At 41.5% G+C, this 22,320-nt stretch overlaps 2 protein-coding genes across 2 annotated transcripts in view; both read left to right on the forward strand.

Moving 5' to 3' along the window:
* Nucleotides 1-61: 61 nt before the first annotated feature.
* Nucleotides 62-6,174, forward strand: CZH9orf40 (chromosome Z C9orf40 homolog). The gene is made up of 2 exons (XM_059834111.1): nucleotides 62-394; nucleotides 4,409-6,174. The coding sequence occupies exons 1-2, from the start codon at nucleotides 62-64 to the stop codon at nucleotides 4,562-4,564; spliced, it is 489 nt and encodes a 162-aa protein (XP_059690094.1). The 3' UTR covers nucleotides 4,565-6,174.
* Nucleotides 6,175-16,948: 10,774 nt separating this feature from the next.
* The window catches only part of TRPM6 (transient receptor potential cation channel subfamily M member 6), a 67,625-nt gene continuing 62,253 nt past the window's right edge, over nucleotides 16,949-22,320 (forward strand). Inside the window, exon 1 of the mRNA XM_059834162.1 lies at nucleotides 16,949-17,140. Coding sequence (XP_059690145.1) covers nucleotides 16,949-17,140 — 192 coding nt within the window. The remainder of the gene's footprint in view (nucleotides 17,141-22,320) is intronic.

Raw genomic sequence — 22,320 nt, forward strand, 5'->3', positions numbered from 1 at the left:
GGCGGTGCGTGCACTCCCGGGGGACGCGCGCTTTGCGGAGCCGCCGGCGCTCGGCGCCCTCATGGCCAAGCGGCGCGCGGAGCCGTTAGTGTGTCACGTGCCCATCAAACGGCTCCTGCACGAGCCGCCGCCTCCGCCCCGCGCTGCCGCGCCCGACCGGCGCCCCCGGAGCGAAGCGGCGAGCACCGGCCCTGTCGCCTCGAAGCGGAAGCTGGAGGAGGCTGAGGCGCCGCCGGGCAAGCGGCCCGTGCTGCGGGGGAGCAGCCCCCGCGGGGAGCAGGGAGAGGTGGGGGGCAGGCGGCGGCGGCGCGGCGGGTCCGCCGCGCCCCAGGACGAGCGGACGGCGGAGGGACGCGCTGGTGGCCGGGGCAAAGAGCGGGCCGCTGCCGCTGAGGTAACGGAGCGGGGCTGGGCCGGCAGCAGGCCTCCCGAGGAGGATGCCGCGGTGCCGCCGTGGGCGTGCCCGGCCTGCTCGCCTCCGGGGAGAGAAAGTCGTGGGCGGTGCTGGTGGCGGCTGAGGCGTTACCGTGGGGCCGCGAGCTCAGCCCTCTGCGCCGGGGCGCGGGTGTCAGCCGTGGGGGCCGGCGGGTCAGCAGAAGGTGCGGGCGGAGTCCCCCGGGCCTTGGCCCGGCGCAGCACAGCGCTGGGTGCCCCGCAGCCCCTTCTGTGCCTCCCTGTGTTAATCAGCCGTGGGCCTCTTAAAGCCTTGTTTTTTCTTTTCTCCTCTTTCCACGTAAATGAAGTAACGTTTCTAGCTTTTTTTCTTTTTTTGCCTATAGAAAAACTGACGGGAAACAGCCTGTCTGGAGTTCACCTTAGTTAAGTCTGTCTTCAGCCACATCCCCATCCAAAAGTGTGGTGGAAGCTTTAAGAGGTTGTTTTGATAGCATCTCTGTTGTTTGAGGTTGCGGGTCAGGCTTACTGCAATATCTGACAACTTTCTTAACTTTCCGTTTGGGATGGGCATTTAGTAGCGATACCAGAGCTATCTTTGAACTCAAACGTCTAGTGAAGGCCGTAGTCAGGGCAATGGGATCAGTTGTTTAATTATCAGGGTGTACTGAAATGCACAGTTGACTTCCGATGTTTCTTGTTAACTTTGAACAATGTACATTCTTCTCCCTGGCCTTGACCACATTTTAGACAATAGGCCAGAAAACAAAATATGGTACTAAGAAAGTTTTAGTTTTGCAAAAATAAAATGATACGTCAATTTTCGTGCCTATCTAGAAGTTTGATATATGTAAACTCATTTTTCCTCCCACCTGGACCTTTTAAATAAGACTGAAGTATTTGATCCAGTGATACAGAAGTGGCAGAAAGTCTAGTTAGGTCAGATGTACTTTCAACTCCAGTTTTAGACTATGATTTTGAAAAGACTGGTCCTTTAATAGTATAACACTCATCTATGATCTGTAAAGAAAATTGTGGCTTTTTCTTCTTAGGCTCTGCCTTTTGGGGGTTTTTTGGGGGTTGGTTGGGTGGGTTTGGTGGGGGTTTTTTTGTGGTGGATGGTAGAATTAAGGCATAAAGGAATTGAGGGAAACATTCTATGGCCTATGAAAACTATACATCCTTTTTAGGCTGGACCTTTTAAACACAAGGATATCTTTCATTTTGAAGAGAGAACAAACATATTCTGAAGCAAAACAAATTGAGTAAACCTCTACAGAAAAGTTTTACTCCATCACAGATATGATGCTGAATTCTTTATAGGGTTATTAGGCATAATTTTGTAAGCTTTAGCAGTGGTAGGAAGGCAAGAAGCTCTCTGGATTTCCACACAGTAAAGAGTATTTATATATAATGTTTTTGTAGGACTGTATTTTTAACAGGTTGTTTACCTAAGTAGGTTATTGTATAAAAAATATTTTAGCTTTAAAATAAAGCTTAGTTAATATTAGGCAAGAGTTGTTTATTATATCTTCTGTGTGTCCTACCTGTATGTTTTAAATCTTGCACAAAGATATTTCTGATGATGATTTGTACACCTTTCTGAAAATACAGGCGTAGGTTGGCATTATTCTTTGCTGGTTTGTGTAGTTCATTACAGTAATAAGCATGATCTGGATACTGTTGATTTCACACTGTTTTTGTTAACGTTACAAGCAATTCCAATTATGTTACAGTTGGCCAGACAATAAATACTGAGTTTTATTTGCAAGCACACCTTTGCAACTAGAGTCAGAAAATTAACTCCTTAAAAATTAAACAACTTCAGCCATAGAAACTGAGCTGTTGTATCTCTGAGCTTGCTGCATGTTACCTACCTTGCTAGGATTTCTTCTCAAAACCTATTTCGAAAAATATCTAGGTGAATGTGAATAGTTGATCCTTTATTTTGCATTTTATGTATTAATGTTTAGTTTTTGTGCTCCTTGGGTTTGTTAATTTTCACACTGCATCTTTCTGGGAGTTACCCGTAAACTGAAATACTGTTGCTCTGGAGACTTGAATGCTTTTGAAACTAATCCTGTATGTAGTCTGAGTCCAAAATGAGGAGTACGCATATTTTTGCGGTTATGAGGTTTTAGATTATTATCTCTTTGAAAGAATGCTGTCATTTACTCTGTGCATGCAAAGCATCTAGCACAGGGGTGTTCTGACTTTTAAGTACTCAGCTCTCACAGTGTGAGCAGTAACTTATTAAAATATAAGGGGAGTTCAGATTAAACGTGGAAAATTTGTGAGGGTAGCTGACAGTTTCTGAAACTCTATCGCTGGACATTTTTTTCAAAGAACTTGTTAGCCACCTGCCCTGCACAGTTCTGTGTGAGTGACACTGCCTAGGTTGCAATACAGACTGCAAAATCTTCCCTTTCTCTTTCGCGCTTTTTTGGTTTTTGTTAATCCTGTGCAGTACAAAAATTTCAGTTTACAATAATATTTATGCAAATGTGTACAACTACTTACAGTTTGGCTTTCTTCCAGTTTCCAGATAATCAAGCCTTCTGTTCCTGTGGCACTGTATTATTTAACTGGTTTTGGTCTCGATTCCAATTAATGGGAACTTTGGCTCTTTAATTTTCCCTGAAGACGATCTTTTCCTAGTGAGCAGATTTACATTAGTAGTATTCTACAGGCACACAGCCATCTTGCTGCTATGAAATATCTTTCATGCCTCTCTTAATTATTACAGGTCCTGAATAATGCGGGCTTTTTTGTAGTAAATACAGGTTATCTGGTACAACAAATGGTAGTTCATGAGAGGCTTGTGTGGTAACAAATAGAAAAATGTATTCTTTAAATGGAAAGTATCTTGAATTTATGTACTTCTGGCTTTGGGGAGGGGAGGGGAAGCATCACTTTTCCAGTATCAGAGAGGGTTTAGGGATGATATTTACAGCGATTTTTTGAACATTACATTTTTTATTATGCTGCAGAGCCAGCACACAAAGCGTGAAATTTTTGAAGAGCCATACCAAAACAATTATGCCAGTTTATTTGATAAAAATACTTCTGTTCAGCACCTGTTACAGCTGAGACATGAAAGTAAAATATTTTAAAATTCCAATTGTATCTTAGGAAAAATACAAACCAATATTATATGGAAATGCATTATTTTAGGTTTGTGGCAGCATTCAGTGTTTTTACATACCAGAAGAAAGTACACTAAGAAAGCTCAAGACTTAAGGAATGACTTGAGCATTCCTCTTCTTACCTGTAGCATGTCCACAGAAACATGCACAGATTGGCCACTCTGTTTTCTAACAGAGGTTTAAAAACAATACCAGAATTGTATAATTGCAGAGTAAAGCAGTAAGTAAGTACATGTTCCTCCAAGGTTTTTCTTGTACTACTTACCAGTTTTTAAACTTCCACCTCCCTGCCTCTAGAAGAGACCTTCATTTTTCTCGTGTATACTTGAGTACAAAATGTAGATACAAAAAAGAAGAAATGGAATGTGGTAGAAACACTACCCAATGCTTTACTTTTCCTGCAAGTATCATCCTCTGAGTTGATGTAAAATAGCTAAATACTTTCTTCTCAATACCAGCTTCTAAATGTGCATGAAATTTGTATACCATTGTGAGAAGAAAAAGCAGGGAACAGTTTTTGTATGCAACGTCCAATAATTGCACAAGTTTTACCATATCACTCTGTGCAAAGATTGCAAGTTGAAGAAATTGATGGAGTTATAGAAGTATTTCCCAGCGGTTGTACAGTGGTTCTTTGCAAGAATATTTGAAAGGACAAAACTAAATTATGATTTGGTTGAGATTTTCTATGGTGTTTTCCTTAGAAATAGCTCATATGTTTTCTGTGTAAAATTATAAGAACTGTTAATATGGAACAGCAGAGTAACTCTTCTTTGGTTTAGTTTCTTTTATAAATTTTTTAAAATTATTTCATACTGTTGTGATACACGTTAATGTTTTGTTGCCTTTTTGTTTGTCTCTTTTCAAAGCAAGAAGATTTCTGTCAGTATAACTCATTCCTATATTGGAGAGCACCATTGCCTACTATTGATTTGTCTGATATTCAGAACGTAGATGGAGAGACTCCATCAGAAGCTAAAACTCCTTCAAGGACTGATACCATGGAGACTGAAATGGAGACCTGATCACTCATTTCATAGTTGTGCATCTGCTTGCAGGAAACTTGTTTCCATTGGGATTCCAGTTTTTCTACTTGAGAGAAAAATAAGCATGCTTCTGCCTTCTTGAAGAAACAGTGTTACGTCAGTCTACAAAAGCAAGTCTGAGTTGTCTGAGTGGATGCGATAATCACTATTAGGTACTTAATACTAAGGTGTCTGGAGGTGTACAGTGTGGAGGAGGCTATGATGCCTAGCAAGAATGCTTGACAACATGGAAGCAGGCTAAAAGAAGACTTCAGAAAATCAGAACTTTGGGATGCGATTGAAAGAAACAGGTGGATATGTTACATGTCAGAAGGAAATGGAAAATCATTTTGACTGTCCTGAACAAAAAGATGTAACTGTGGTAGCTAAAAGTGAAATATTTATCATGTGAATTCATCATAAAGCACACAAACTGTAGTGATTTTTAATGTGTTTTTGTCTGTGTAATAGCTAAACCAAAAAATAAGAGCTTACCAAAACCAGACAAAACATTCCCTTTTCTATGCAAACCAAAAACAAGTGTGGCAGGGAGGGAGAAGGAAAAAGGGATCTTTATTTCTGTAAGCTGCCGCTGTTCTGAAAGTTTTTTCATATTCTCCTTGTGAAAAAGCTTTTTCACCTTCTCCTTTTCACATTACCCAAAGCAGTGGGCAGCCAGCGTTTGGGTTTTCGGCCCATTCTCATGTTAATGCTGTTCTTACATTCTGTGATGTTAGCTCTGAACCAGTCAGTAGCATCGAAACGGCAGGTGTGCGCAGATGTGTCAAGAAGTGTTAATACAATATGAAATTATCATATAGGCTTTTTCAAACTTAATTGACTGAGGTGTAGTTTTTGTAGAGACTATGGATCTTGCAAAAAATTTTTACTTCTGTTCATTGAATTAGTTTTTTTTGCTGTGAAATACAAACTTAATGCTTGTCTTTTGTAATTTATTTGCAAGTTGAAGTACAATTAGAAATACTTGTCTTTAGTAATAGACTGAAGTTGTATGGGCAGACTGTCAGACTTTGCAAATGTGATTTGTCTTTAAGGATAGCAAACACTGTATTTTTCCTGGAATCATCATTGAAGAAGGCAACTTGTGAATTTATTTTTTTTTTCTTAAATACTGTATTTGCTAAAGGACAATAAAGTTTTGCCTGTTTTATTTGAAAACTTTGGGACTATTACTACATGAAGTTCCTGACTTTATTTCTTAAGATTGTTGCTTCTGTAGCTTTTTCTTTTTATTAGGTCTTTTTGCTTAAAATAGTCAGCTTGTCAGACTTCTTAGTAAACATTTGGAAACTTTTTTCAGTATTTGTGCTGTAAGGTATCTGTATTTGTTCATTGCTTATTCATTTAGATGGTTAGGGTCTCTTAGTACCCACAGAAGAAAGGAGGTAGCTCAGTGACTCAAGCATTTCATGGTGCTTGTTTGGATATGCTTCTACCTGCTATCAGATTTGCTGGATACATATTTAAACAATACTTATTTTTCTCAGACATTTGTAATTATACTTTTTAAATCCAAATACATCAGCTTATCTTAGGAAGTACTTTAAAAATGTTTTTAAAAACGAACTCCTTTTCTGGCAAGAATGCGACTGCTATTACATGTTTACTGTAACCATAATAAATTAGAAAATAGATTCATTAATTTGTTGAGGTGTTTGTTTTTGTTTTGTTTGGGGTTTGTTTTTTGTTCTGGTTTTTTTTTTACCCTAGGTAATACATGCATTCCTATATTTGTGGGGTTTATAATACTTCACATCATCTAGTATTCTCAGGATCTAGTATTTTGCATTATTAGCTAGTACCTTTGCAGACATACTTTAGTCACTTAAAATCTGCTTGGAGCTTCATATACAGTAGGTATGCAGCAATAGACTTTTAATGTTAAAATCCATCTATTTCTGCTGTATTTACAGGACAGAAGAGATTTTATTATTTTCTTTAAAATATATATTTGAGCTATTCCATAACAAAATAAATAAGCCCTTTAAAACAAATTAAGCTTGCACTATGTTTTAGCCGTATGTTTACTTTATTTGCAATTACGCTGTAGGCAAGCACTTTCTTCTCAGCTTGTTCCAGTTGTGGGCCCTGGGTTATGGGGTGGAATGTTACGGCTACTTTCAGAGCATTTGCTGAGCTGATTAATTTTTTCCATTCATCTGTTTGCAAATAGAGGCAAATTTGAAAGCCTTGGAAAACCTTTTGAAATTAGTCTGAGCATTTGGGTTACACGAAGGGCTGGGCAAGGTAAGGGGTAATGATAACAGATTACATAAACGTTGCATTAGAGCTGTCAAAAGGTGTGATTAAGACATGTCATTGCTCAATGTCTGGTGTCTCCAGATAGCATGTGTCACTGGGGGCTACCAAAACACTGGTTTTGGCTTCTGACTCCATTTTTCTAGCAAGCTCTTGTTCAAGAGCTCTTGTACATAAAGTACAAGTAAGCTTAAGATGTTTTACTTTGCATGTGCATTCATATCCAGTGAGAAGAAAATGTTTTTTCGAAATTACAAAAAGTCACAAATTCTGAGACGACTCAGGAGTAGCATAATACTTACCAACTGACGATCTTCATTTGGTAGGTTCTTTCACAAAAAAATTATTTGTATTCTTTAGGTAATTGGGAGTCTGCTTTTCTCCAAAATGTTCCTCTGTGAAAGGAAGAACCACTGTCAAAAGAGTAAGAAAACGTACAGCATAACCACAGAGATCGTCTAGATATTACCCAGGTTGATAAGGTGTTGCATCTGGAAGTAGCACAGTAAGGGTGTGGAAAGTGGGGAATGGAAGATAGGTGATGATGAAGAAATAGGGTAGCAAACGAGTGCAGGCATAGCTGTCCAGCAGAGCAATGACGTGTAGTATTTTCAGCACTGCCTCCATCTTCAGCACAGCAGCATTTACAATAATTTGAATATGGTGATCAACAGTAAGTTTGTTAGGTTTCTCACTGTTTTGACAGTTACTGCTTGATGTTTTTTCCTGTTGGCAAGGCCAAGAATTTAATGGATGTTAATAAAGTACATGCTTATGTATAGGGGAAGTTGGAAAATCCACAGGATCCTTCGTGTAGAACATGAGAGTGCAAATATGTGTTTCCAGGTGGCACCAAAGATAATTACTGTCCAGCATTTGGCAGCTAGTTCTTGTTACAGCAGATTCGTTGTGGGGAATTCATGTGTGTTTTTGTGAAAGCACCTGATGGCAGCTGCAGTAAGAGATGTCAGGCTTCAAGGACTCGTTTGGTATAGCAAAGATTATGTCCGAAGAAGCATTTCAAAATAGTTAGTATGCTTGGGCTAGCTTAATTATTTCCATGCCTACAGTTATAACCTTGACTCTCTAGGTGGCAATACACATACACAGTAAACTACAGTGAATCTGGAAAATGTTTTGGGTATGCTTTTATTCTGAACTGCTACTGAAAATTCGAGCAGTGACATCATGAATGTTAATCATTTCCTTACCGTGATACATAAATAAAGGCAGATCAAGTCACAAGTTCCTGATTATGAGGTGACACAAGGTCTTCAGCATAATCAGAGTAAAAACTTTTTGTCAGGAATTTGTGGTTCATCTCTTGTTTCCTTCTCCTCCCCCCACCCCACCCCCCCCCCACCCCCCGGCAAAAAAACCCAAAAGCTATCAATTTAACATATGGGAACTTGATGTTACTACTTCTTGCACTGTTTCCATTGGTTACAAGGGGAAAGCAAGCTTTATTTGATTGTGTGTTGGATGGAAACCTCGATGGGTGGCTGAAGCTGCTTGAAATGTGCTCGTTAAATATGGGGAAGAAAAAGGTAAGTGCTAATTCATAAGAAACTAGCTCATGAAGTAGTGTTTAAATGTTGCTATATAGGTAACAAGGTATTTGAAATGTATGAGGAAATTTCAGATAGGATTTTTCAAGTAGTCATTAAAAGGTTCCTTATTTAAAATTCCTATTTCAGACTTTCTGTATTAGAGAATTTGATGTTGATGCAGCAAACAGTATATCTTAATTATTGATATTCCATTTGTAAGCGAACTCATTAATAAGTATGTTTTAAACTCTCTTGGTCAAAAAAACAGCATTCATGACTTCTTAGTCACTTCTAAGGACTTAAAAATCATTGTTCTTTCTTCTCTTAAAGCCATACAGATCATAACTTTTTCACTACTGAAGGAAAAAATAGTTTTGTTACTACTGATATGTTACCATTCCCAGGGGAAAAAATTGTGAAAGGAGGATGGAGGCAAAGTCAATTATTGTTTGTAATTTTATTTTGCTTTTAAGAATTATTGTGGTGGATGGTAGTTTTCCTAGTTTTGTTTTGTCTTCTTTTATAATAGTGAATTTTTGAAAGAAGGGATATGGACTGGCTAAACATTACATTTTTTTCCCAGTTTTCTTATATGAATACCCGGGGTTCATGTTTGGATTGGAATATGATGAAATAAGTGGCTTACCAAGTATGAGACTGAGAAAAGTAAACAAAAATAGTATTGTACTATCTTTAGTGAAGTGTAAGCCAGAGGAAAGTTTTTTTAATGCAGAGCTATGAATGGAAATGAGCCACATCTATTCACTGTTCTCTTGCACAGGTGAATTTTGTAATGTCCTTCATTTGAGCAGTGCACATTGCTCTTCTAGTGAAATTGGAACACACGGTAATTAATTCCATTGGATCTACCCTAAGCGTCAAATGTCCTCTCTCTGAAGCCTGATGCTATATAGTGGATGTTTCCTTTTGATGCTTTAACTTGTAGAATATGAAATTTGCTTTCAGTTTCTTTTACTTCCTGGCATTTTAAAAAACTAATTTTGCTTCTGATGGCATAAAAAGCAATTATTATTTAAGAACTACTTTGGCATAAAGCAAGCTACCCAAATCCTATGATGTCATGATTGTCAGTTATAAACTGCAATGTTTTTGGATCAAATAATCACAAAATGTTGCATCTGTGTATCCTGTAATAGCTAGTTTTTCTACTTTTACCTTTTCAGAATTGGAGAAGCCTGTGATTGAAAGGAGGAAAATCTACTTTAGACAAACCTCTGTATTTCCAAATTTGTCATGTACAAATACAGAGACACCATGAAAGCTTTTCATTGTATAAATTGAAGCCATAAAAATAATTCGCAAGTATGATTCTGAAATATAGTGTGATATCAGAGGGAAAGGATAAAATGTTTAACAAGCATAAAATGTTTATACTTTGGACATGAATAGTAATATAAAATCTGGAGTGTAAATATCAAAATGCCTAATTCCTATGACATGACAAGACTTCAGGGAGAGACTGTGATGGTTTTGATGCCCAATATGTTGGTTTTTTTTTTCCTTAGAGTCCATACATAAAATGCACATATGACCAAAGTGCTTTAAGGATACAGCTTCGTCAGTGGAATCCCTTTGAGTCAAACAAATAGGTACTGAGAGTGCCTACTTGTTTTTATGCCAGCAAATAGCATAAAAGGTAGAACAGGCTCCCCATTATCTTTCTTTCTCATTATTTGGAGCCATGAGACAGATTCTGGTACCCACATTTCAATGCATTCCTTTCTTCCCTGTTTATATTGTGCAGTTTATCTGTGAATATCCTGGATTTGTAAGTGTTAACTAGCCCAGTCTCAAATAATTTTGGGATTTCTGTTTTTCCTTTGTTAGGGTGGTCTTGAATTATTGTGAGGCCAAAATTGCTAATATGTAAAGACCAATCATTTCAATGATGAGTTCAGCGATCAAAACAGTCTTACTCACATTCCTTAGATGACATTGTATGGTCATTACCAGTCTGTCATTGACTTAAAGTGATAAAAGTGCATTACTAGATTTTCCTTTTTGGTAAGGAAAATTAGAAACACTTTGCCTTTTACAAATGGGATTTTGAAGGTCTCTGTATTTCAGTGATACTGTTTTACTACAGGTTAGAGTAGTGGAATTTGATTTTTTGAGATGTACTATTCTGACTTAACAGTTTTTTAAATGCAGTGTACTCATGCTATAGAAGATTTGTGCTTTCAGGACAGCTCACAGTAGTGTGCAGTAACTCTGTTAGCGTTTACAAGAACAGGTCCTTGTTTTTTTGTCTTAAGTCTCAAGCAGTCAAGGAAACAACAGTATTTTTAGTGTGTTTTCTTAAAAAAAACTAAGGTCTATCTGATCACATATTTTAAAGAAATCATCAGTCACACCACTTTGAGCCAGGAATGCAACGAAACTCATTTCCTCCCCTAGGCTGGTCAGTTTTTCCTCAGAAAGAAAAAATACATAAAGTGTTTTTGTATGAGAAAGAGAAGTATTTCAGTTGCCAATACTGATTTCTGTGATGTTAAAAACCACCATATAAAAACACAATATAGCAATTAGCAAACACATTGGTATAAAAATTATGTAAAGGTTAAGACACTGGGTCAAGGCAGAATAATGTTGTTTTAGAAAGGGATGATTGGCCCAGAGAAGAAATCCAAAATAAACTTCTTAATTTTCTGAATGGAAGTAAGCTTAAATTTACTTCACTTTCTTCTTAGAAATCCAGGTACCTAAAGGTGATACTTAGGCAACCAGCAACAAACAGCCAAGTTTGAAGGTTCATGATACAGCATATTTCTTTCACGTAGTATGTGATAGCTCCTCAAAATACAGCCTGAAAGCAATAATAATCATAACAGAGCCCTGCCTAGCTGACACTAGCATCTCAATATTTTTATGTGGTACTTCTGCCTGCTGTTGACTGCCTGCTGCTTTCAGTGGGGAGTGGACAAAGCGACATCCTGCAGACCAGATCCAGCTCATAGGGTGAATCTGTATGGTCACTTGCCTCTAGTGCTGTGGCCTTGCCATCAGGCTGTGCCTGATGGGGAGCCCTTGCCCAAATTCCACAATTGCTAGGACAGTGTGTGAAACCCAACAGCTAGGTGTTTCGGACTCACTTGCAGAGCAGTCAGCAATTATATCTTAAAAGCACAGTGTCATGTGAACATGGATGTGCCTTCAGCTGCCCCCAGCCTTTGGAAGACTGGACTGGGACAATACTATTCTCTGTGAATCAGCCCTGGATAATCTGGTGTTGCTTTAAGTCTTCAGTGTATTCCACTCTGAGAGTGTGCGCACTCAGTGTACTTGACTGACACCCTAATAAGTGTCTTCAGGTTTTGCTCTTGCCTCCAGCCATGGGTCACTGAAGGACAGACAACCTTCCTTCTTCCTTTGTGAACCACAGTGTTCCCTGTACATTCATTGCTGTTTAACCCTTAATTTTTAGGTAAATTGTTTTAGGTGAGTTCAAAATAAAGAGGTCATGTGGATAACGCTCTTTTTTCTCAGTCTCAAGCAGGAAGGTTTTTGTTTGTCTCCTTTCCTGTGAAGCTTGTAGCATTTGCTTTGGCATGTCTTTGAGTGTGAATAGTAACACAAACCTCCATCCTCCCAATTCTACCTTCTGTATAGTCCCTGTGAGAAAGATATATTCTATCTGGTATGAAAAAAGGTGGGAAAGAAAACAACAGATTTTGGAAATTGTTTTAAAATCAGGATTTGAAAGCTCTGGGGTCACATCTGGAGAAAGTCTCATTGCAGAATCCATATGCCTGTCATTTGACCCAGGCCAAGAGGCTGACAAGTCAGAGTTCACATCTTCTAGGAGTACTCTGAAAGACAACATGTTTGAAAAATCTGTTAACCCGTCTGAGGGATACAAGGAATGACAGAATAAACTCAAGGAAGACAGTGTTTGCTGAGACTATTCTACAAAACCCTTATGACTTCTTATTCTTAGAAGTAGGGATTGTGTTAACGCTCAAGAAAGGCTCCTCAGAAACTTAGAAAATTTTTAAGGTATTACTGTTTACCTACACATATCATCTGAGGAGTCATCTAATACTGATCTAAGAACAGTAACTGAAGTCGTTATCCTTCGATCCTGCATGTTCCTTGTTCTTGTCTCCCTGATCGTTACACTACAAAAGTACATTGTGCTTCTCCATCACTGTGAGGGGTTTCTTCTCAAGAGATGGAGACTACTGCATCTTAGAGCTGCCAAACATGCTCCTGAGTCCTCCTCTTAGGCTTTCTTCACTCATTTTCCTACCTCTACTAAGAAAATTGAGCAACAGAGACCAATGACACCATCTGAAATGTTATTAATTCTGGACAGTGACATCCTGCCTTAGGAAGCAGTATGGTGGTTTCCATGGTACTATCACTAGAAGCACAGAAACTGTTAATGATTGTAACAAGAATAAACTGTATCACCACATTTTGTTCTTTGGGTCTGCACTGACTTCAAAGGTATTTACAGAATGCATTTCAGGAGAATTGATGGTTGGGTATTTGTGACTGTGACCATCAAGCTGATAAAACCTACCCCACGACATTCCTGGCAACTTACAGACTCTAATAAAAACTTTTAAGAAGCCACTTTTTCTCATGGAACAAATTCTGCAGACAGTCCTCTAGACTTTGAATAATTCTTCATGTAAACAAAATGTCTGAACTATCTTGAAGGATTTTGAGCCATGTTTAGATATCAGTAACTACTTCTTGCAACCACTGAATAATCTGATTAAAAAATCACTGTAAGAGCACATGGCATCCTGGCTGTCTATAATTTAATATTCAAGACTGTCCTCATTCTTGCCTTCCGTTGAAGCACATCTATCATGTGAACCAGCAGCTGATGGATATTTATATGCCTGCCTGGATTCTGTCATCCATAACTTCAATCAAAAAATCAGTTTATTTGTGATGAGAGAAGTAATGTTCTCCTTCTTGGAAAAGCATTTGTTGACATATCAGTGTCTAATATGAGAGTGCAGTGGGCAGCAGGAAGGAAGATTTACTACAATCAAACCTGGAATAATCATTGCCTATTCGCATACTGTGAAATAAGCAATCAAGCACGACTTAAGGTCACTCCAGGAGGTTGTCTCTACCCACTGTAAGTTGAAGGGGAAGACCAAGGCAGAAGATTCTGTTCTGTTGTAGTCCAGAATCTGCATGGTAAAACATGATTTAAGTTTTGTGCTATAAAGAAAAATGATCTTCCACAGTGCCTTTCCCCAGCATGCTAAAGCAGTAGCTCAAACAGCCATCATCTGATGAGTCTGTGTTCAATGTACCTGCTGCCAGCCTTTGGTATTGGACTAATTTATGAGACTTCTTTATTTATGTTGGAAGATGAAGGTAAATAAGCCTAGTGGCAGGCTGATTTGTTGGTAATGATACGGGACAGGGGGAGAAATGTAGAAGCAGTCTTTACCAGTTTCATTCCTTGCTCCTCTCTTTGCTGCTTCATCGGTTCTTGAAGATCTGCTAGAGCACTAAGGCAAAGGTAAGTTTGTAGATAGTCTTACGAAACTCAATGTCTTCAGTGTGTTCGGAGATGATGAAACAATGAAACTGGGAGTTCCCTCTAAAGCAGATCGGTGCATAAGATGTAGATTAGTTTTGTTTTTTTCATTCCAAAATGCGGACACTCCTTTAGTAGATCCTGCCTGATTAAACACGGTTGATGAAAAAAACATTTTAATATACTTGCTGGATAGGAGGCATGATCTAACAGAACATAGTGAACAGAGTGGGTATCTGGATGCTTATGCCTTTTCAGGCACCCCATGGAAACAACAGAAACAAAGCCATTCCTGTTTTGGTAAAAGTTTTTGTTAAGCATATTATCCTCCTTTAAGATCGTTTTTGGTAGGAGATTTTTGGACTTTGTAAACAATGGGAGGTTATGCATGAATTAATGCAGTCATACTTTGACATTTCTGCATTTCACTTACTTAGGACGTGAAAAACAGGAGGTGTGAAACGTTGTTCCTAACGGGCATCCAAGCACTGAGCTGGTCACACTGCTGTTGAAGTGACAGCTTAGACACTGGGAATACAGGACTTACTTAGAAAAAAAGAAGCATAAAGGATGGAGAAGCAAGATAGCGCTGATCTTAAGGTAAGTCTGTAAAAATAGGGTTGATACTCTGCAGTAGGACTGCAGGAGAAAACATCTCAGCAGTTCTGAGATAGCAGGATAAGGAGTACATGATAGTGTGTGGACTTTGAACTACTAAAATGTCTGTTATAAAACAACCACACGTGTATTGGTATCAGTAAAGCGCTGGGGAATTGGATGTGAGAATTTGCAGCAAGAGAATTGGTTTGTATGTCTTTGCAGAACAGATTTTTAGGTCTTCGTATTATGGTGAGTCTTGATTCCATTCTCAGGGAAGACTGAGAATTTCTGATGTCTGAAAGAAGATGCACAACTTAGAAAGAAATGGCAGAAATTTGGAATTAAGAAAATGTTTGCAGTCAGAGGAATATGTACACCTAGCGATGTCCCAGTCAAAGTCCAGAGCATTTGCATGTGCTGGAATACATGTGTTTCAGGTTTCTTACAGGGTTGATTCCTATGAAGAGTGGGCCTGGTAACAGCGACTGATACATCCTATTACAAGAACATTTCTTTATTTTATTTCTAAACAATGCTGAAACTAGAAAATTGCTGCAAGTTTCTATGCTGACTCAGGATGACTTGTTTGAAAAAACTTAGTTGAAAATAGTATCTTAAAAGGTGTCGCTAGGAAAAGAATGAACATGCTGTTCAGCCCCTGCTAAAATTTCTAGCAGTGCATTGTTATTGGAAGCTGTAATGCTTCTTTAAGGCCTTCTGTGTAAGAACTGCAATGCAAGAAGTCTAAAGACAAAACAGAAGCAGTATAAGAAGCAGAAACTGATGTTTGGCAGGGGGCTGGAAGCAGTTTTCTTATCCTCCTTGTCTTCGAAAGAACAGTTTATGTGAAACCCCTGCTAAGTTTAACAGCTAATGTTTCAAAAGGCCCTGAGGTACACCCCAGAGCTGAGCAGGCTTTTCTGCTCTCAGTTTTGGGGTGCTGCTGAGCCTGGGTACTTGACCTGACAGTGGGAGTATCTTCTCCGTGGTGCTCTCGGTGGCTCTGCTCCCAGGCTCCTGCGCTGAGACAGTGTGGTCTGATGGCAGGACTCTCCTCTAGGGGAAGAGGAGGGAGAGCTGGGCACCACGGAGGAAGATGAGACTTGGGCAGGAAAATTAGAAATGGAGAGACCAGAAAATGGGAGAAGCAGCTAGAAAGAGTTAGTGGATAGGAAATACAGATAAAATCCAGAGGCAGGCGGACATTGGTGCTCACAGTCAATACAATGGCACCACTGAAACCAACAAAATAAAAGAAACATTAGGCAAAAAGCAGATGAAAGGGCAGGGCAGAGAAACCAAAGAACTGGAGGCTGGGATTGATTATAGGAAGAGGATAAGTTTGAGACAAAAGAAAATGGAGACTGAAAGAAAAGTGAGGTTTGGGAGACAAGTTGGAGGAAACACAGAGGACTTGAAACAAAATGAAACGCAGAATAAAGGGAGAATGGTGTATGCCTGCTGTGTTAGTCCACACTGGGTACAACCGGCTATAATTGCCACAGGTACTTGTTTTGCTCTGATGGCTGTGGTCCTCAGTGTGTTCAAGGGCTCCAGCCCTGCAGGAGATGGTGATAACTGCTGAAGGGGTGTTGAGGTTCCTCCTTTGAGTTTTCTTTGTCAGTGTGGAAAAAGTGATGCAAGTCTGTGAAGAGGAATAGGAAGATCAACAACCTAAGTATTCAAAAGTTTGTGTTTATATCCAAATATTGTCACTTTATGAAAATTTTAATTAACACATTGGTCACATACTGGTTTTCTTGTACACAGGTTGAGTTGTTCACTGTCACGAGCTGTAATCCAGTTACTCTTTATTTTTTGCCTTTTGCTTTTCAATAATGTGTTGATTACATATGATTCAAGTCTTCGTAATTCAAGAGAGAATTGTTGGTTTCCTCGTAGACCTTCCCGTTAGGTTTATCATGAGTGCTGTAACCTTAACTTACGACATGAATTTATATTCACAATACCCTAAAAAATGACCGGGGAAAAAACTCAGGCTTTAGAGGGGGAGCTGAGATGCAGGCAAACTTGAGCCAAAAATCGTATGTTGAGTTTGGGATACCTGTGATCCGGTTTCTCGCCGTGATGAAGAACCTGGCAGGGCCGAAGAAAAGCGCCGCTGGGCCCCAGGAGGAGCGCGTCCGAGGGGGGCTGCGGAGCGGGCGCCCAGCCCGGCTTTCGGGGCTCCCCGCCCCGGGAGAGCGGCAGCCAAGGCAGAACCGGCGCTCGGCTGTCCCGCAGAGGCAAACCTCGCCTGCTGCCTTGGGGCAGCGTGCACCTTCCAATATTGGGGAAAAAAACAACCAGGCAAATAAATAACTAAAAAGCCGGGGGTAAAGGACGGCGCCCCGGGAGCCGCCTCGCCCCGCGGAGGCGCCGCCCGCCCGCCCCGCCGCCGCGGGACAAGGATCGCCGGCGGGCATGGCGGCGTGGCGGGACCTGCTCTTCTCGCAGCTGGGCTCCGTCTGCCGCGGCGGCCGGGACTGGCGGGGGGGCGGCTGGCGGCACCCGCACCGCGAGCGCTGCGCGGCGGCGGAGGACCGCCGAGCGCGGGCAGCCCCGTGCCGACCCCGCCAGGGCGGCCGCGAACCCGCGGCCCCACAGGTGAGGGCGGTACGGGCGGCGACGGGACGCGGGGGGTGGCGTGGCCGGGGCTCTCGCTGCTCTCCGCCCGCGGACGGGCTGCGAAATCCCCCGCAGAGGGCTGCTGCCGGAGGAGCAGAAGTTGTTGGGGCTGATCCTCTTCGTCCTCATCCGGGCCAAAGTCCCCTCGGCCTGAGAGAGAGCGGCCTCTCCGTACGGGGTGGGCGATGGGGCGGCCAGCTTACCGGAGCGCGGCATCTAGATGAGCTCTGGTACCCATTGCACCTGCCGTGTCATGAGTGGCATCTGGGCACATCTGTCAGTGGCATCAGACTTCACCTGGAAGTCCAGGCGGCTTGGAGAGAGAACAGATCTGTTGGACTGATGGCAAAGAGGAAACCTCAGGCTACAGGGGGGCTGTTTTGCCAATGATTTAATGTTTTGTTGTTGGTGCCGATTACCCCCCTGTGCTTCTGCAGATACGGACTTGAGTGATTTTATACACACACATCTGCTTATATTCTAGTAGCCGTGAAAGGCTTCCAGCAAAAAGGATTGCCCACGCTACAAGCGGGTCATAGCATGGTAATTTTGTGGTAGCACCATTTGAATGCCATGACGTTTACAACAGTTATATGTAACATGTAAGAAAAATGCGTCTGGCTCTAGTGAATTTTCACTTCTTTTTACTCTGATGCTGACTGAAGCCTTTTTTTTTTAAATTTTGAGATGAAACGTATATGATTCAGACATTGGGGTTTTAAGAACAGGGCTCTGCTACTATAGTTAAAATAGTGTGGCTGGATGGTTGTTCACACAGATCATGCTGTAGCAACATATCTAACATACCCATTTCTGACATTCTTGCTGATATAAGTTGGGAAATTCTTTGTGAGTATTTCTGTTTATGAATATAATTTTCAAAATACGCAGTATCTGCTTGTACACTAAGAAAAAATGAGCTAGTGTTTTAAGTTGTGAATACCTGAAGTTAAACCACAATCTCCTTTTCTTGGTACCAAAATGGAGTGGCCAGTTTTTAGAGATTTAATGTATTTTGGACCTCCCAGCGGAACTGCAGTGTTACCAGTAAGAATAAGCTTATACTGGTATAAGGCTAAAATGAGTTTACGGAAGGATCATCATTGCTTTTTAATGAAAATTATGCTCTGAAGTTGTGAAATCAGTTTGCAGACTTTTCTTTGGTAAGTTTATATTATACCATAACAACCTTATTTAAAGTAGTAACAGGCTTATATAGTGTTATGAAAAAACGTGATAAACAGCAAATAGGTTAGGTTACGTTTGAACCTAAGTTTTCTTAATCGTTTTGTGACTTGATAAGGGACAAATGCTGAACCTTTCTTGGCTGTTACAAGGTTAGGGGCACAGAAGTTACCCAATAGTGAATGTACTGAAGCCTTTTGTCCCTGGAAGTAACCAGTATCAGAAAGAAAACATAAGAGTTGTACAGAACCATACCAGAGAAAGACATTGCTCTCTGAGCTCCACCTTTTTTTTTTTTTTTTGTAGTGTTGTAGGCATAGGGAGAAGATAAGACAATTGTTACCTTCCCCCCCCCCCATTTGTGACTACCTAAGCGGAAGGCAAAAAGTCATGTAGTAGTTTTAAAAGAGCGGAAGGTAGGCAAATTTGAAATTTCTACAGCTCGTAAAGGAAAATGAGATCTCAGTAAATACCTGTCTGTCCATGCATGCACACCATTATGCAGCATGCACAGTACTCCACTCTGGGCTGCAGGTAATATTTTCAAAAACATCTAAACAATCTATGTGCCTAGGTACCAGTTTTCAATAATGTTGTTGGCATGTAAGAGCGTAGGTCCCTCTGGGACCAGTCAAACTTTCTGTACCTTGTGGCCGCTTTGTTTGTGGAGAACCTCAGGGTCTGGGCAGCTGCAGCGTGTCTCTTCTGTATCATCCCAAGGAGTTCTTGTTTGTCTCTGCATAACCACACTGGCACATGCCCAGAGATAATAGAAAACAGGTTTTAATGGTCATGGGGCCAGAATCGTCCTCAATTTATAGTACTGTCTTTAAAGTGGGGTTGAGGTACAGAACAGCATGTCAGGGGAAGGCTGCAGCAGTAAGAGAGAAGGTCAATCCCTTCGCATTGCTATAAGCACAACTCTGAACATGACTAGTGTTACAAATAGGATGCCAGAGACCATGCTGGACTGCTGTATCCCATTTACAGTGTCTTACCAGCGTGGATCTAATCTGGTTACATCTGCCGAAGCTGAACGAAACCTTCCCAGGAGGAAAATCTATGTGAACTATGCAATACTCTTCCTACTTCTTTTCCTAAGTAAGTCACTCCTTCATCCTGCCTTTTCATGGCTTGGTTAATATTAACTTTATTTTTCACTCAGTAGCACCATGTCAGCTGAAGAGGTGGGTCACCCCACATGTGAGCCCCCCAACAAGCTGATCTACAGGCTTTTGGATACTATCTGGGGAGGTTGTAGGTCCAAGCTGGGTAATCCAGTTTTTTGAGAATTGCAGTAATGAGTTTGAGATTCTTCAGGCAGTTCACAGCACAACGGGAAGCTGAGGTGGCCATGATTTAGCAAGTTTGGATCTTCCCTTGAAGTTGTTTTCAGAGTGGCTCTATCAACTGTGGTGTAAAGCTTCCCTGATTCTTGTAATATCTAAATATATTTATGTGCAACATGCATACTAGGTGAACCCTTGTGATCCACTTTGTATGCTTTGAATTACCAGTTCTTTTCCTTTACGTTCTCATCTCTAACATTTTACCTCAGTTTTTGAGAGCTGGTTGTACCTTCTCCTGACATTCCTGAAAGAAAAGAAGGACTCTTTGAGGGGCCATAGCTCTAAGTAAAGTGCTTAAGCCTCAAGAAAGGCAGGATTTATTAAGCACTTGTCTTCATCCTTTCCCTGGGGCTAACATTGCTTTACATCTCTGCTGTAGTGCTGTTGCTGGTACGCGCTGTTCTGAGTTGTCCAGTTCCCTCTGTCCATCGTACAGGAACAGAAGGAGGCATCTAAAAACAGTTTCTGGTGTTTCTTGCTGTTCTTTTCATCAGGGCAGAAGCTGGATGCTGTAGTGCTGCATGTTGATAAATGCGAGTCAGAAAAAGGGTTTTTTAAAACACACTGGTAGTGTGACATCTTGTTGTCGCTGCTTCCAAATCAAATGTGCTTGGGTTACTAATGAAATGAATGCTTCTGTTTTTCCCTAATTATTAAGACTCTGTGATGAGAATTGAGTTCAGCCCTCTTTGGTGTCGTCAGTAATGACGAAACTCTGCACGGGAACTGTGAGAGGACAGATGCTCGCTTCCCAGCCTTCAATGCTGTAATGGTCTCGAACTTGGTAAACAGCCATGGCTGTGCCTTGGTGCCAGCCCTGCGGTGTCAAAAAAATAACATGTTTTCATTATAAAAGTGGTTTCCTAGCTGCCATGTAGTGCTAGGGGTTACACAGAGGTGATGAGGGACTCGGTCACATCTGTAAAGGGTTGGTAGCCTGTTGTGACTGTAGTGTTAGCTGGATTAGGCTGCATGGCTGAGGTCGGATTGTGGGTATAAATTTTTTACCAGCCTGGCTGGGGTGGGATGATCCCAGGTTTGATCACAGCCCTACTGCTATAAATTACTGCATTTATTTACCTTTTATTGGTGCAATTTAACCCCCAAAGAGGGGTAGAGGAGCTTCTACTAGTGCATCCCAAGTGCTTATGAACTATGTCTGTCCCTCCGCCCGCCGGCTCACCAGCGTTTTGGAAAGGCTGGGTGGCGGTGCCATGCAACCTCACCCCTCTCTGCAAGGTCACCCTGTCCCTGCTGCTTGCATCGCCTTCCTTGTCCCGGCTCCAGCCCCTCCCTCACCCCTCCTGCCGGCGCATCTCAGGAGACCGTCGGAACACAGATGCAGCCAGGCAGCTTGGTAAGCAGGGAGCGCTCCCAGAAGGCTGGGTGGACTTTGGGGCTGCGAGCTGGGGGAGAGGTGTTGGCAGTGGGATGGAGCAGAGACCTTTTAGGTTGCAGGGGAGAGTGCCTGGGAGCGCAGCCTGGCGTGGTGGAGGCCAGGAGTTGCAGCCCGGCTCGGTGCTGGGAGGGCAGTGGTGATGGCTGCTGGGTCACCCTCTCCAGCCCAGCATAAACAGCAACCACAGCTGGTCCTCGCTGCCCAGCACCCTCCCCCAGCCTTTGGGGGTCCCTTTAGCTGCTGTTGCAACCTCCAGTGCAACAAACCAGGTGATAAGGCTGGCGTTGCAGAACGTGTCTTGGCACAGGAGGCCGAAGGTGTGGCAAGACCTGGTGGAGAGCCCGAGGGTGTGTTCAGATGGCCTCTGTGGCAAAGGGGCAGGAGGACGTTTCCGTCCCTGCAGTCACCGGTGGCTGCTCCCAGGCTGTGGCTGGCTCTTCCTTCAGCTGGGCTGAGGCAGCTGTTTGTGGGTCTGTGGCATTTGGTGGGTTTTTCTTCTCTTCCTTCTCCTGGTTTAAACTGGGAAGTGTTTTGTGCTTGTACAATGTTGAATCCTTTGATGGAGGGGAATGCGTTTGTAACAGCAGTGAGTGGTTGATCTCTGTGATCGCTCAGTGCTAGGTAGGTGAGACCCAGTTTCAAAAGCAGCAAGTTGGTTAGCTCTTCGCTAACATCAAGTGCTGAACAAAGAAGGAGCACTGGCTTCCATTGATCCCAAAGTGGAAATCTGAGCAAGATTTGAAGCATTGTATTGACCCTCTGAGTAATATACTTGAAGCATCATTTTCTTATGGCTGCCTGTTTTTTCACTTCTTTAAAATGGCTTGAAACAAGATCGTTTCAAAGGGGACATGTAACTTGCCTTGAATTTGTGGGATTTTCTGATTATATTGCTTTAGTTAATAACAGAAGACCAAATGTTTGATTTTCTTTGGGATATGAGTGGTACTACTGACTTCCAAAATATTGTCAGCGAGACAGGCAGGAGTGTTCATTAAGGAAACTGCAACTTTTGTCTTATAATAATTTGTAACTATAGTTTGGATTAATTTGCCATTTCTTGCTCTAGTATTGGTGCCTGCTCTTGTTTGCCAAAGGTTTTGTGTGTCTATTTTATTCTGCAATTTGGGATGTTTTCCATTAATTAATATCTTTAGAAGATGTCTTTCTGTATCATAATGTATGACTAGCTTGTTAAATAATCCACATTCTATACTGATCATTGAATTGGCTGT

Source organism: Gavia stellata, chromosome Z (assembly GCF_030936135.1).
Source record: "Gavia stellata isolate bGavSte3 chromosome Z, bGavSte3.hap2, whole genome shotgun sequence".
NCBI classification, from domain to species: Eukaryota; Metazoa; Chordata; class Aves; order Gaviiformes; family Gaviidae; genus Gavia; species Gavia stellata.

What these genes read in the sequence shown, in the direction of transcription:
- CZH9orf40 (XM_059834111.1), top strand. Translation starts at nt 62, where the DNA reads ATGGCCAAGCGGCGCGCGGAGCCGTTAGTGTGTCACGTGCCCATCAAA. An exon ending in AGCGGGCCGCTGCCGCTGAG is followed by an intron (nt 395 to 4,408) that starts GTAACGGAGCGG and finishes CTCTTTTCAAAG; the next exon opens with CAAGAAGATTTCTGTCAGTA.